The 14,390-nt window shown below is 37.3% G+C and overlaps 1 protein-coding gene across 2 annotated transcripts in view; it reads left to right on the forward strand.

The window, feature by feature from the left end:
• Positions 1-14,390, forward strand: part of LOC129005279 (kinesin-like protein KIF20B) — a 155,222-nt gene that overhangs the window by 82,767 nt on the left and 58,065 nt on the right. For both annotated transcript variants that reach the window (XM_054434120.1, XM_054434121.1), the window contains exons 16-17: positions 4,876-4,944; positions 6,804-6,914. In XM_054434120.1, coding sequence (XP_054290095.1) covers positions 4,876-4,944; positions 6,804-6,914 — 180 coding nt within the window. The remainder of the gene's footprint in view (positions 1-4,875; positions 4,945-6,803; positions 6,915-14,390) is intronic.

Genomic DNA, 14,390 nt, shown 5'->3' on the forward strand with positions numbered 1-14,390 from the left:
CACAAAAGCTTCCCACACTCCGCGTGCTCGCCTTGACTACTTCCTTCACTACTTCCTGCATCGTAGACCTGTTTCCCTATATTTCCATAGCATTTAATTATTACAGATACATCAATTTAACAGTCATAAAGGGTTTCCGTACTCCTTTCTTTTCACTGCTCACCTTTCTGCTTCCTTTACCACTCTCTACCTCTACGTCGTGGACCTGTCCCCCCCCCCCTTCGCATAGCTTTTTAGTATAAACATATACCAACATCTTTGAATATTTAATATTCAATGCCAACACTAAATTGAATAATGTAAAATGCTGCTTTGTTCTAAATACATAAATATATATTTTTAATTTAAAGGTGAATTTTAATACTGAACATAAACGGTATATAACTGCCGACTAATATTGTTAAGTTCAATTTATTAATCTGAAAGTTGTGAAATTTAATTAGCTTAAATAACATTATTCTGAAAGCTGTGAAATTATAATGATATCTATATCTATATCTATACTATTATATAAAAATCTAATGGTGTCTGTCTGTATGTGTATTACTAATAGGTGCAAAAACTACTGAACCCACTGGGCTTAAATTTTACAAAAATATAGCTACCATACCAAGGACCATTATAGGACTATTCACACTTTGATACTGACCGTGGGCTTTGCCCCTTTTGTTTTAAAAGTTCTGAGGTGAGGATTTTAAAAGTAAATATTGATTGGTCACCATGGCTGCAATGAGAATACTCACAATGTTTACATTTGCCTTGGCATTTCAATGTAAACAAGAACAAACTGCCAAATTGCATATTTACAATTTAAGACAGCTGATCCAATGAAATAAAATATAATATTTCACATAGTTATATGGTTGGTTTATTTAATCTAAAAATTTATCAAAGGTAATTTATTCAAAAACTATGTCAATGATTATAGAAATAAAAAAAAAATATTCTAAAAGCGTTGCTCTATCAACTCAGGCTCTGCTTTCGATTTTTAAAGTGTCTTAAGTGTTATGAAAATAATGTTATTGATATATTTTCATGGAAACAGTAAGAAAATTACAATGTGTTTTGTATGAATTTGGAGGCTACTTTAAATAAATTATAAATTCAAACTGCTTAACATGCGTTAGATTAACTTAACATAACTTGCACATCACATTGTTTTTTTATATGTATATTTAGGTAAATTTAGTTATTGTGTTTTGCTAAACCTATGCTTAAATTAAACTAAAGAATATCATCAATAACTAAATTGTACGTAGATTTTTGTGTTTTCTTCGTTTATGTTCATTTTATATATTTCATACTCCTCAAGTGTGTCCAACTTATTACGTTTAGGGGCAAACTTATTACATAGGGCAAACAGGCCGTGCCTTTCAAACACGATATAAAGAACACCGACCAGATCCTAAACACCATAAACAAAAATCTGCGTTTGCTCAACACCTTGTAGATTGTAATCACTCAATGAGTGATATTATGACCGGCTTGGAAGTTTCACATTATTGCGGGAAAGGACTGGGGCGGAGCCCGAGAGTCTGATCAGAATAAAAACAGCTTAGTTTTCCTATTTAATGCCTAAAGAGTCAGTGTACTAAATTTCAGCCTCCTAGGTAAATGGGAAGTAAGAGAATTAGTGATGAGTGAGTGAGTCAGTTTGCCTTTTATATATAAACTAGCTGTACCCGTGGGCTTTGCCCCGTTTAACTTCATATGTGAGCTCGTTCGCATGGCTCAATTACGTCCTGGTTGAAGTTTGTTCGCTACGCTCACTCACCTTTGCGGTTGGAGCTCGTTCGCTGCGCTCACTTGCCTTCAGGTTAGCTCGTTCGCTACGCTAACTCGCCTCCGGGTTGAAGTTCGTTCGCTACGCTCACTCACTTTTGGTTTAAAATTAGCTGTTGTAAAATATAAAAAAAAAATAATAAAGCTGCACTCTGTTGGTAATCCTTGTAACTTTAATACTATTTAACATCATAGAACAGAACCAACTTGTTTAAATGAAACAGCTGTTAAGATTCATTAATTCCATTTAAATATGAGTACTCATTAGGTTAATATGGGAAACTCCAGAGCCACTGGGGCGGAGCCCGAGGCCCGATCAGAATAAAAACCACTTAGTTTTCCTATTTAATGCCTAAAGAATCAGTGTACCAAATTTCAGCCTCCTAGGTAAGTGGGAAGTGGGAGAATTAGTGATGAGTGAGTGAGTCAGTCAGTCAGTCAGTCAGTCAGTCAGTGAGGGCTTTGCCTTTTATATATATAGACTAGCTGTACCCGCGAGCTTTGCCCCGTTTAACTTCATATGTGAGCTCGTTCGCATGGCTCAATCACGTCCTGGTTGAAGTTCGTTCGCTACGCTCACTCACCTTTAGGTTGGAGCTCGTTCGCTGCGCTCATACGTCCTGGTTGAAGTTTGTTCGCTACGCTCACTCACCTTTACGGTTGGAGCTCGTTCGCTGCGCTCACTTGCCTTCAGGTTAGCTCGTTCGCTACGCTAACTCGCCTCCGGGTTGAAGTTCGTTCGCTACGCTCACTCACTTTTGGTTTCAAATTAGCTGTTGTAAAATATAAAAAAAAAATAATAAAGCTGCACTCTGTTGGTAAAGGTAATCCTTGTAACTTTAATGCTATTGAACATCATAGAACAGAACCAACTTGTTTAATTGAAACAGCTGTTAAGATTCATTAATTCCATTTAAATATGAGTACTCATAAGGTTAACTTTGGAAACTCCAGAGCCTGTGGGGCAGAGCCCGAGAGTCCGATCAGAATAAAAACAACTTAGTTTTCCTATTTAATGCCTAAAGAATCAGTGTACCAAATTTCAGCCTCCTAGGTAAATGGGAAGTGGGAGAATTAGTGATGAGTGAGTGAGTCAGTCAGTCAGTGAGGGCTTTGCCTTTTATATACAGGGTGTCCCGTAACTCTCTGGACACTTGTATATAGCGTTATTCCTTAGGTCAAGACAAACACATTTCACCATAGGAACATGGGTCTGTGGTGTCTAGTTTACCGACTGTCGGTATTTATGTGTTTTTTACAAACAAACTAATAACTCCTAAACGGTTTGAGATACAGCTTTGATATTTTGCAAAAATGTTAATCTTATTAAGACCTATTATCGTTAGAAATTATACTAAAAAATCATTAACCGTTTCAAAATGGCGGCCATTTAAAATATTTGATGCCAAATTTCACGAAAACCGTTAACTTTACAAAAAAATTGCAAGAGACAAAAAGTTTGTAAATTTTATGTAGTTTTCAATGATACCTGATTTGTTAAGATTGGATAAATAATAACAGAGAAACGTGTTGTTTTCTAAATGTATGACCACTTTTCTCCATTTAAACAATGCTAATACTCCTTTTACGTTGTTTAGCATTGTTTAAATGGAGAAAAGTGGTCATGCGTTTAGAAAAGAAGACATTTCTCTGTTATTATTTATCCAATCTTAACAAATCAGGTATCATTGAAAACTACATAAAATTTACAAACTTTTTTGTCTTTTGCAATTTTTTTGTAAAGTTAACGGTTTTCGTGAAATTTGGCATCAAATATTTTAAATGGCCGCCATTTTGAAACGGTTAATGATTTTTTAGTATAATTTCTAACGATAATAGGTCTTAATAAGATTAACATTTTTGCAAAATATCAAAGCTGTATCTCAAACCGTTTAGGAGTTATTAGTTTTTTTTGTAAAAAACACATAAATACCGACAGTCGGTAAACTAGACACCACAGACCCATGTTCCTATGGTGAAATGTGTTTGTCTTGACCTAAGGAATAACGCTATATACAAATGTCCAGAGAGTTACGGGACACCCTGTATATAGATTATAGATTATCAAGGTATTGTTGATAGCAAATGTATGACAAATATTAAACAGCTGACGAATAATTTATAAACTGTGTATTATACTCTTCAATAAGAATTGTATTGACTAGACCTTTGAAGGGCTGTAGGTCGTAGCCCTTAGAAAAAACGTAAAATCTAAAGAAGTTCTGCATATCTACGCACTGCACTGTCCCCTTTAATTTGAAACATAAATCTTTTAGATCGGTCCAGTAATAACTGAGAAAACAGACTTACAACTGTGTTTTGAATATATAGATTCTTTTGGTATGTTGTTTCCAAATGCTGATTTTTATTTTAGTATTTTTCTTTGTTGTGTCAGTAATGTGTGTTTAGATACGTTGTATCTGATTTTAATGGTTTTTATGAGTTGAGCTGACAAAGAATATGAATAAAATGTTGTATAAATAAGACCAATACTTAAGCATGATCAAATGTCATTATATTAATCAGATTTCTTTATTAGGATAGCAAGCTTACCTGAATGACACAGGAGACACAACACTTTATACTATTTTAAAACACAAAAAAAAAGAATATTTCACTGTCACTGACAGCATTTTCAACTAAGGACTAAGAGGGGTGAGATATCTACCTCAGGTTTGCATCATTTTATTTCTTTTGACAACCCCTTAAAAATGAGGGATCTCTCAATAGGGATTGCTATTTGAAAAAAGTCACCCTTCCCGATTTGGAGTTTAAAAAATACTTTTTATTTAGAAGATCCCGGAACCTTTGTAAACAACCAATGCCACAAACAGGCTATTTCTATCTATTTTGGTTATAAAAAAATTATTAGTTTCCTTACTTAATTTACACACTAAATTAAAATTTCATTCAACGTATTTAACAAAAACAAAAAAAAAACAATTTACAATTTAGAGAAAATGGTTGGGGTCATTTGCCATTTTTGAAATCTTTGTGCGCACATTGCGCAAACTTGTTAACATGTTATTGTAGTACACGTATGTATAGTAACATGTTATTTGATTCATTCTAAATTTTACATTCTTTTCACAGCTGGGGGAGAAGAGTTCTCTGCATGAAAAGTTCCTATCTTTAGAAAAAGAAATGGAAGAAAAAATTATGGTAAGAACTCATGAAATATTTATAACATTCGTTAATCTAGTGATGGGTTGATGCCAAAATTATTCGATTCTGATTCTTAAATTTGGGATTCGATGTTCGATTCCAAATTTAATGGTTCAGGTTGACAAAAAGGCTTTTAGAAATTATTAAAAAACAAGCATTATTAGAACGAAACACAAGATTTTAATGTAGATAAACACAATAATAAGTGAAACCAAATGAACGTAAATTGTTAAACATAAACCTACAGTAATTTTATTTTTATTTTATGATGACTTTTACTTTTAAGTATAGGCCTAGTGTTATTTTTATTTATATTAGCTATATTTTTTAAAATTTAATTTATACATTGATTGTATTGTGTTGCTTGTTTTGTTGGAAAATACATTATGGATTTATGTGTGTTCTAACTTTTTTCTCACCTTTCCCTTAAGAAAATTAAAACTTAATTATATATATAGGCCTACCTCAAACAAGTAAAGCCTAACTAGACTCAATTGTGCTTTTTTTCTGTGTAAATAAACGTCTTTGACGTTTAGCTTTACAGTGTGAGTTTGCAATATATTTGTAGCTTATTATTGATTAACGCTGAACTATCCGAATCCCCCAATATCTGAACCGATCCGAACCGAGCCTCAACTATCCGATCCTAAATGAAATTACACTATTTGCACACCTATAGGGGAGAGAAACGGGACACCATTCTTAATTTATGTTTTTTCATGAACGTTTGTTAAAGAAATTGCACACATGACGTATCATAACCTTAAACATTTAATAATAAACAAAAGAGCTGTTTTTACACTAAACTCAACCTAAACATGTCCAAAAAAAGTTTTACAAAAGCTTACGGATCCCGTTTTATCCAACCATGGTATATTTTTATCCTCAGATCTAAAAAAAATTCTTAAAAATAAGCTGTTATCGTTTAAAACCCCCCAAAACAAAGTTGATTTTTCTTAATCTTCTTCATTTTCAGATGAGGAGGACTTTTCCTGTGCAATAGACTTTTTTATTTGTTGAACAGGAATGGTTTGGTTGGATTTTCTTGGTTCTTTCCTTTTTCTATCCGTTTGTTTTTACATTTTATTTTATTTATATCAAACCGTCCCCTTTTCTTAGCATTTTCTCTAATTTTTACTATTCTGGCATTTTCTTTTTTTATTCCTTTCTCTTTCTTCCAGCTCCAACCCTATAAATGCCTATTCCGTTTTGTCCAACTCAAAACCATCCCGTTTTGTCCAACTCCGACAGATTTGGAATCAAATATGGCTGCTGCCAGAACTAAGCAGCAAAACTACAAGGTGATCACATACAAATATTCAGAAATAAACAGCAAACAAAACATAATACTTAACAAAACTGTATTCCTTAACAAAACCTTGAAACATCATAACTCAAGCAAACTGAATGCTGGCCTTCCGTGTTCAACCACAGAAAACATACTACTATAACCCAGAATGCCAACCGAACGGTAAAAAGAGTTAAGTACTTCGAGAGAGCTTAGCCTGTCAATTCGTAGGCAGCGCCACCAGCTGCTGAGTGCATAGCAAAGCTGGTGGCGCTGCCTACGAACTGACAGGCAAAGCTCTCTCAAAGTACTTAACGCTTTTTACCATGCGGTTGGCATTCTGGGTTATAGTAAGTTTAGTATGTTTTCTGTGGTTCAACTGAGAATGCCAAGATGGCGGCCAAGAGCTAAAACCTATGCTTTCCCGCTATATTGTAGTACTAGTATCGCTAGAACGTAGGGTATCCCGTTTTGTCCGACCGTCCCATTTTGTCCAACTCCCCCCTACTCTTCATAATATTAATAAATTTGGCAACTATTTGATCATTCTTCTAATCTTTGTTTTTAGCTCCGCGATCAACTTCTTAATGAGGCAAAAGAAGACTGGCTTGCAGAAGTGCAAGCCAAAGAAGATCTTGAAGAAGAAATAGCAAAACTGGAAAAAGAACTAAGTGATAAGGTAAAATATTAATGATAATGTTATCCAAACAAATTGTAAAGTTGGATGTTGGACCAGCTAATAAGTGTAATGTGCTCATGTAAGTCTTACATAGCTACTTGAAGTGTAGTAACAGGATTTGATTAATTCTTTTCTGAAACTGCACAACATCTAAGACCATCGGTGATTTGTTTGAAATTATCTTGTCTTTTAAAACCACAAATTGACCAAAGGACCACGAATATTGATAAGACAGGAGTTTATAAAATCAAATGCAACGTAACTGCCCAGCTATTACATTGGACAAACAGCTCCTCACGAAGGTTAAAAACGTTACTGTCTAAAAAAATCATCTAAATCAGCTTTTGCCAACCTTCTAAGGGCCGGTACACACACACCGACTTTTGTCGTGCCCCTGTACGACTCAAGAAATCGTATATCTGCACAACAAGTAGAGAAACAAAGTAGGCAATGGAAGTTGCATGGGGGTGTACACACTAGTACGACAGCAGACGTAGAGGTGTTAAAGTAGTGGACGACAAATTTCAAGTCGCGCCCGGCACCGACTGGGGGTCCGACAGGCAAGTCGTGTTGTATGGGCACAACTGTTTTGAGTCGTAGCGGGACATGGCGTTATACGGCTGTCACGTCGGTGTATACACACTAGTGCGTCTCGGGACACTACTGCGGGGCGCCATGCTGGGAAACTCAGACCCTGCCCCGCCAGTCTGCATTGCAATCTGGCAGAGGAAGGTCGGTGCAATGGATAGTGTCGTAGAACAAGCCGCGAATGAATCTGAGGTACAGCAGACTGTTGATGGAATGCAGATTTCTGTGCAGATATAATACTCTGACAACTTCTAACATCCTCCCACCAAGTTCATGGAACATTTTACAAGTGAAATGAACTTAAATAAATTATTGATAAACAATTTGTTTAAAAAAGAGAAGTTATTAAGTTGCCTTGTTTCTTTCATTTTCAAGTATTGTTCTCAAGTTTAGTTTGTATATCTCTTCGGAACGCAAAAACACTATCTGTTCAAATCCATATATATATATACGAGGGTTGTTTTTTTTTTCAACCTCCGATCGCTCTGTGCAGACGCTACGCAGGAGGCAGAAGGCGGGCATGCGCCGTAGGCGATTGCGCAACTCTTCCACTACACCTGTCGCCATTGTTGACATTCGCGTGTCAGTTGGCGTTGTGCTACGGCCACATAAACATGGCTGCCACCATTGATGCTCCCGCCAAGCGCGGATTGCGGAGTGTTATTCGTTTTCTACAGGCTGAAGGCCATAGTGCTGCAGAAATCCATCGGAGAATGAGTCGTGTGTATGGGGAAAACTATGAGTGATGGTGTTGTGCGTGAATGGTGTCGAAAGTTTAATGACGGCCATAATGATGTGCATGATGAAGGGGGACAAGGACGCAAATCTGTCATTTCAGATGACCTGGTTCAACGTGTTGACAGAATGCATGGTGTCTACTCTCCGGGAAATTCGGGAAAACCGGGAAAACTCCGGGAATTTTATCTTACCTTGAAATGTCCTGGAAAACTCCAGGAATCCACCCAAACCTCCGGGAATCCGGAGCCCGGTCATCGGAATTGTCGGCTAACCAAACACTACCGCTTTTGTTGCCGAAATCGCGGGAGACGATTATCGGTGTCGCCGAAACGGCAGGATATCCTCACGGGTATTGCCGTGATCGCGGAAGACGATTATCGGTGTTGCCGAAACCGCAAGATATGCTCACGGGTATTGCCGCGATCGTGGGAGACGATTATCGGTGTTGCCGAAACCGCAGAATATACTCACGGGTATTTCCGCGATCGCGGTAGACGATTATCGGTGTTGCCGAAACCGCAGGATATACTCACGGGTATTGCCGCGATCGCGGGAGACGATTATCGGTGTTGCCGAAACCGCAGGATATGCTCACGGGTATTGCCGCGATCGCGGGAGACGATTATCGGTGTCGCCGAAACCGCAGGATATGCTCACGGGTATTGCCGCGATCGCGGAAGACGATTATCGGTGTTGCTGAAACTGCAGTATATGCTCACGGGTATTGCCGCGATCGCGGGAGACGATTATCGTTGTCGCCGAAACCGCAGGATATGCTCACGGGTATTGCCGCGATCGCGGGAGACGACTATCGGTGTTGCCGAAACCGCAGGATATGCTCACGGGTATTGCCGCGATCGCGGGAGACGATTATCGGTGTTGCCGAAACCGCAGGATATGCTCACGGGTATTGCCGCGATCGCGGGAGACGATTATCGGTGTTGCCAAAACCGCAGGATATGCTCACGGGTATTGCCGCGATCGCGGGAGACGATTATCGGTGTCGCTGAAATCATAAAATATGCGAACCTGTTTTGCCGCGATTGGTTGGCTGTGTTGACGGGACTGCAAGATATGCTCACCGGTATTCCCACGATCGCAAGAGATGATAGCTGGTGTCGCCTTACCTACTAGTTATACCGTTTTATTATGTTGTATAAAATATTTTTCTTTGGAAAAGTTTTGTTTTAAATTATATAGCCTAATCATTAATAGTAATAATAAATTATTATTAGCGGGTTGCGATTAGTTGAACGTGGTCCGATAGTAGCTCTTAAAATTCAGGAATTTGTCTTGAATTCTCCTGGAAAACTCCTTGAATTTTTCAAACCAGGTTTAGTAGACACCATGGAATGGTGAAAGGAAACCGCAGATTCACCATTACTGCTTTGTCTTTGGAATTTCCCGATGTTTCAAGGTCTGTTTTGTACTCTATTGTTACTGAATGGTTAGGCTACAGAAAACTTTGTTCACGTTATGTCCCAAAAATGTTGACGGATGGCCACAAAACTCAACGAATGGCGTCAGCTTTAGAGTTCCTTGAGCAATACCATGATGACGGAGACGACTTTTTGAAATCGATCGTGACTGGGGATGAAACTTGGATTCAGTACGACACACCGGAAACAAAACAACAATCACAACAATGGATGCACTCAAATTCACCAAACAAACCAAAGGAATTCAAACAATCCTTTAACAACAGAAAGGCCATGGCTACTGTGTTTTGGGACCAAAAAGGTGTGTTGCTTGTGGAATTCATGGAACCTGGAACCACAATCACTGCAGCTGTTTATTGTGAAACTTTACGACGTTTGCGTAGAGCCATTCAGAACAAACAAAGAGGAATGCTGACTTCTGGAGTTGTTTTGATCCATGACAATGCCCGTCCACGGCGTCCACACACTGCTGGAGCAACTCAACAGCTTCTCGACCAATTTGGATGGGACATTTTCGATAACCCGCCATACAGTCCTGACCTTGCACCCAGCGACTTTCCCCTTTTTCCTAATCTGAAGACGTAGCTTGGTGGGAAGCGTTTTCAAAACAATGCGGAGCTCCAAACCAACGTCAAGGACTACATAAATGCGGTGGCGGCAACCTTCTATGAGGAGGGCATACAAAAGCTTGTCCACAGATACGACAAATGTCTGAATCTCTATGGCGATTATGTCGAAAAGTAGCTGTAAGTGTACCTTTCTTTTGGTAATAAATGTATTATTTTATATGGACTTGTCTTTTATTTATAGCCTATCGGAGGTTGAAAAAAAAACAACCCTCGTATATATTTTCATAGTATATATATTTACTAGAGAACCTGTGCGGCTCAATGATCCGCATAGTATGAAACATAACTCCGAGAAAAATGTTATGCTTAAATTTGAGTAATTCTAGTTATATCTTAGAGTTTGTTAAACTCTTGTTAGAAACTAATTTTAAATACCTCTATTAGCGTCGTAAAGGTTCACCTACCTACATTATTTCTGATCTCAGTTTTAACTGATAACTTCTAATTAATGCTAAACGACCTGCTTCAATTCGAGTTAACATGTTACAACAAAGTTTTTCCAGAGTTGAGAATTGAAGAAAACTGTTGCCTTATGTATAGCCTGTGTTAGGTAATTTAAGTCTGGGTCATTTTATTTCTTTGATTTGAGACTTCCCTCTAATCAAACGAATTTTCTCCGTTGAGAATCCTGAAAAGGTGGGTGATATCAACCATTTCATGTGCTTCATTTTTTACACACAAACTCTGGGTTACCAACTGGACAGCCATAATCTGCTTTGAATAGGCTAAAGCAGCAACACCATTGAAAGTTGGTTAACATATTTTAACGTTTTGTCTGTCAGTCACAGTATATGCCCCTCATCAGAACGTTCTCACGTTGTTCAGTGGAATTCCTCATTTAATACCTGTACCAAAGTTTTGAAAGTATGGATTCATTTATCGAAATAGCTTGGATAATTCTTGTAGCTATAAAATTTGGATATCAATTTTCATCTTCTCTTTTTGAAAAGCGTATATTATTTGCCTCTCCTGAATCATAAATATCAACATGACCGTAACTACTCGATCGTTAAATACATAAACATAAACACGAATTCCTTCACTTATGTTTGGTCTAATATTGCCACTAAAACTTTCAATAGCAAATGAGTTTTTTAAACTTCTTATTTTGACTTGGTATGTCTGGATTGTGTCGGTGAATTCAGTCAAAAAACTTTGTATAAGTTTGTCCTAGTAACTGGCAACATAATAGAAGTAAACATTTGCGTTTTTCTCAATTGAAGTAGACCAAGTAGTACAAAAGTTTACAATTAAAAAAAAACATAAGGTCCGTAAAGATTTGGTATAATCTTACTACTTGGACTTATCATATTCAAGGCATTATTATAGCTTCTACTAAATTTTTTTGAAATTTCTCGATCTGTCAGTATCAGAAGTAAACAATTCTTGCGTGCATTCATTTGATCTGTGATTAGGCAAGTTTACTTTACCAACGTGAAAACAAAACAAAAAATATACAAAGCACATAGTGCTTTGTATATTTTTTCACTTCCAAAGTAAGTTGCATAGCTTAACTGTCAAATATTATTCATCTCACCTAGTGAATTTGTATCTGGATGGGGATCTGTTAGACCAGGCCTCTCTTTTTCTACTCTCCTCATACGCATAAGATATCTTATTATTAATTGTCTCCTCTCGTTTTCAATATTTATTTCTTCTTTGAACTAGAGGTATTTTCTGTTCTTCCAACAAAACTGATAAACTGTTTAACTTGGTCTTAACTTACTGAATATTACAAACAATAATATTTACTCCCAAAAAGCTAACGAGTTTCTTTTTATAAACCGCTGTTTTTTGTTTTTAAATTTGTTCTGTGTATTTCTTATGGGGAAAACCCTACCTTTGAGAGGGTCTCACGCACTTAAGAGTAGGAATTTTAAAATTTTAAAACCTTATTGCAAAGCTACATATTGAGACGAATCTTTTGATACCTTAAACGTTGAAATTGGTCCACAAATAAGGGAGGGGTTGCGTTAACAAAAAACGGCTTCACGTATTATATAGATAGATATATGTGTCCGTTAGCACGATAACTCGAGCAAAAATGATCCGATTTTGATGAAATTTGGTATAAACGTGTAAACCTACATTTATTCGAACGAGTTCGCGAACCAGCATGATCGGACTATGGGAACGGGGGGTTATTAGGGGTTGTTTTATGGGGTAAAAATAGGTTTTTCCCATTTTTGACAAAAAAAAACATAAAATTTAGCAATTTCTTTCCAAACCATTTTGTAGAGCTTAAAAAACCAATAATTAAGTGTATTGAAGCGTTATTATGCGCCTAAAATAACGCTTCAATACACTTCATTATTGGTTTTAAATACACTTAATTATTGGTAACGGAGAAAATTCCAAAAAAATGTTAATTTAAAATTCCCATGTTATTCTTATGGAGAACAAGTAAACTGTTGTAGTTTGCTTGTTTATGAACATATTTTGATCAAATTTGGAAAATGTTTTTATTTCTTACTAACTATTAACATTTTACAAAAAAAAAAAAAAACAGTTTTACCCTCCCTGATGCAGCAAACCTAATCACTTGTTAAACTAATTCTATTTAAATAGGAAATAAATGTTATATTTTTAAGTAGACATTTTAGTGTAAATCCAATCAGGCAAATGGAAATTCGCTTAGTCTGCAGGTTTGCTGCGGCGGGGTTATTTTAGAGTAGTGGTGGCAGCGATACCTCCTGTAGACCCTTAGATTTTATTTTTATCATCCCGAGTAATTATTTTATCATCTCATTTTATCTCCGTAGGCTATTGTCATTAGGGCCTACTCTCCCTGTTACAAAATGTAATATTGAATTATATAACAACAATACTTCATTTTATAACACACTCCCCCTTTTTTTGCGAGGTCGCAAAATAAGAAGTCTTCATTCAGTCCTTCTCTGGTAACTTCCAGTGGGTACAGTCCTTGTATGGGTCTTAGTATTAAACCCTTTTTAGTTTTTACTTGTACCAACCGAACTTTGCTGTCTTTCTCTGGGAACAGTTTTATTACAATACCCAAAGGCCAAGTAATTCTTCTTCTGTCTTCAATTTGAACCAATACCACGTCTCCAACTTAAATATCGTCGGATTTTTACTTGTTGGACGATTTCAGGAACCCCAAATACTCCTTTTTGAAACGGGAGTTCATATTGTCTCTTAGACTTTGAATATATCTCCATCTTGTTTTCAAACTGGTTCTCTCTAGGATGTCCAAGTCCGTGACTTCATTTCCCACAATGCTTTGTAGAAACATAGATGGAGTCAGAGGTCTTAAGTCTCCCGTCTCCTCTGAGACATATGTTAGTGGTCTTCTGTTCATTATTCCCTCACATTCACATACTAGGGTGTTGATTTCTTCGTGTGTGAGAGATGAATTCCCCAAATTCCTCCGGAGGAGTCCTTTTAGGATCCTTATCAGTCTTTCCCAAAATCCTCCTCACCAAGGACTTGCAGGGGGAATGAACTTCCACACAATTGCATTGAGGCTGAATGTATTTTGGATTTCAGTCCAGTTCAGAGACTTCAGATTCTTGTTTAACACATTCGATGCGGCGGGTCCACGGGTGGGGGAGCGCGCCATGTCATGTTTATTGTTTCAATGTGAGCTCAGCCATTGTCGGGGAACGTTGTAATCTTTACCAGCCTGTAGCTTATAATGCGAGCTTTATTCTGGTGTAGGTTGGTACAAAAATTGCCCGTAAAATCCCGTCTGGCAATGCTTTTGTCCCGTTTTCGGGTATTTTCTCAGTTCGAGCCATATTACAAAGACTCTGGTTATTGATCCAGGCAGTGCTGCTACCTTTGGGTGTTTCAGTGAACTACGTCCACTTTCGGAGTAACGCAGAACAATCACCACTGCTCTTTTGTGATTTGTCTTACTGAGATATTTCAATACCAATAGCGATCGCTGATTGGCGAGCGCCTGTTTAAAGGTTTCAGCAGCGAATGTGTTAAACTAACAAAATTTGTGCCATTATCTGAATAGATAACACTTATCCGGCCTCGTCTAGCTATAAACCGTCGTAAGGCTCTTATGAAGGCTTCTGTGTTGAGGGATTGGATGACTTCTAAGTGGACTGCAC

This window comes from Macrosteles quadrilineatus, unplaced genomic scaffold (assembly GCF_028750875.1).
Source record: "Macrosteles quadrilineatus isolate MER2022 unplaced genomic scaffold, UCM_ALF_1.0 Scaffold_19__1_contigs__length_3004403, whole genome shotgun sequence".
Lineage (NCBI taxonomy): Eukaryota > Metazoa > Arthropoda > Insecta > Hemiptera > Cicadellidae > Macrosteles > Macrosteles quadrilineatus.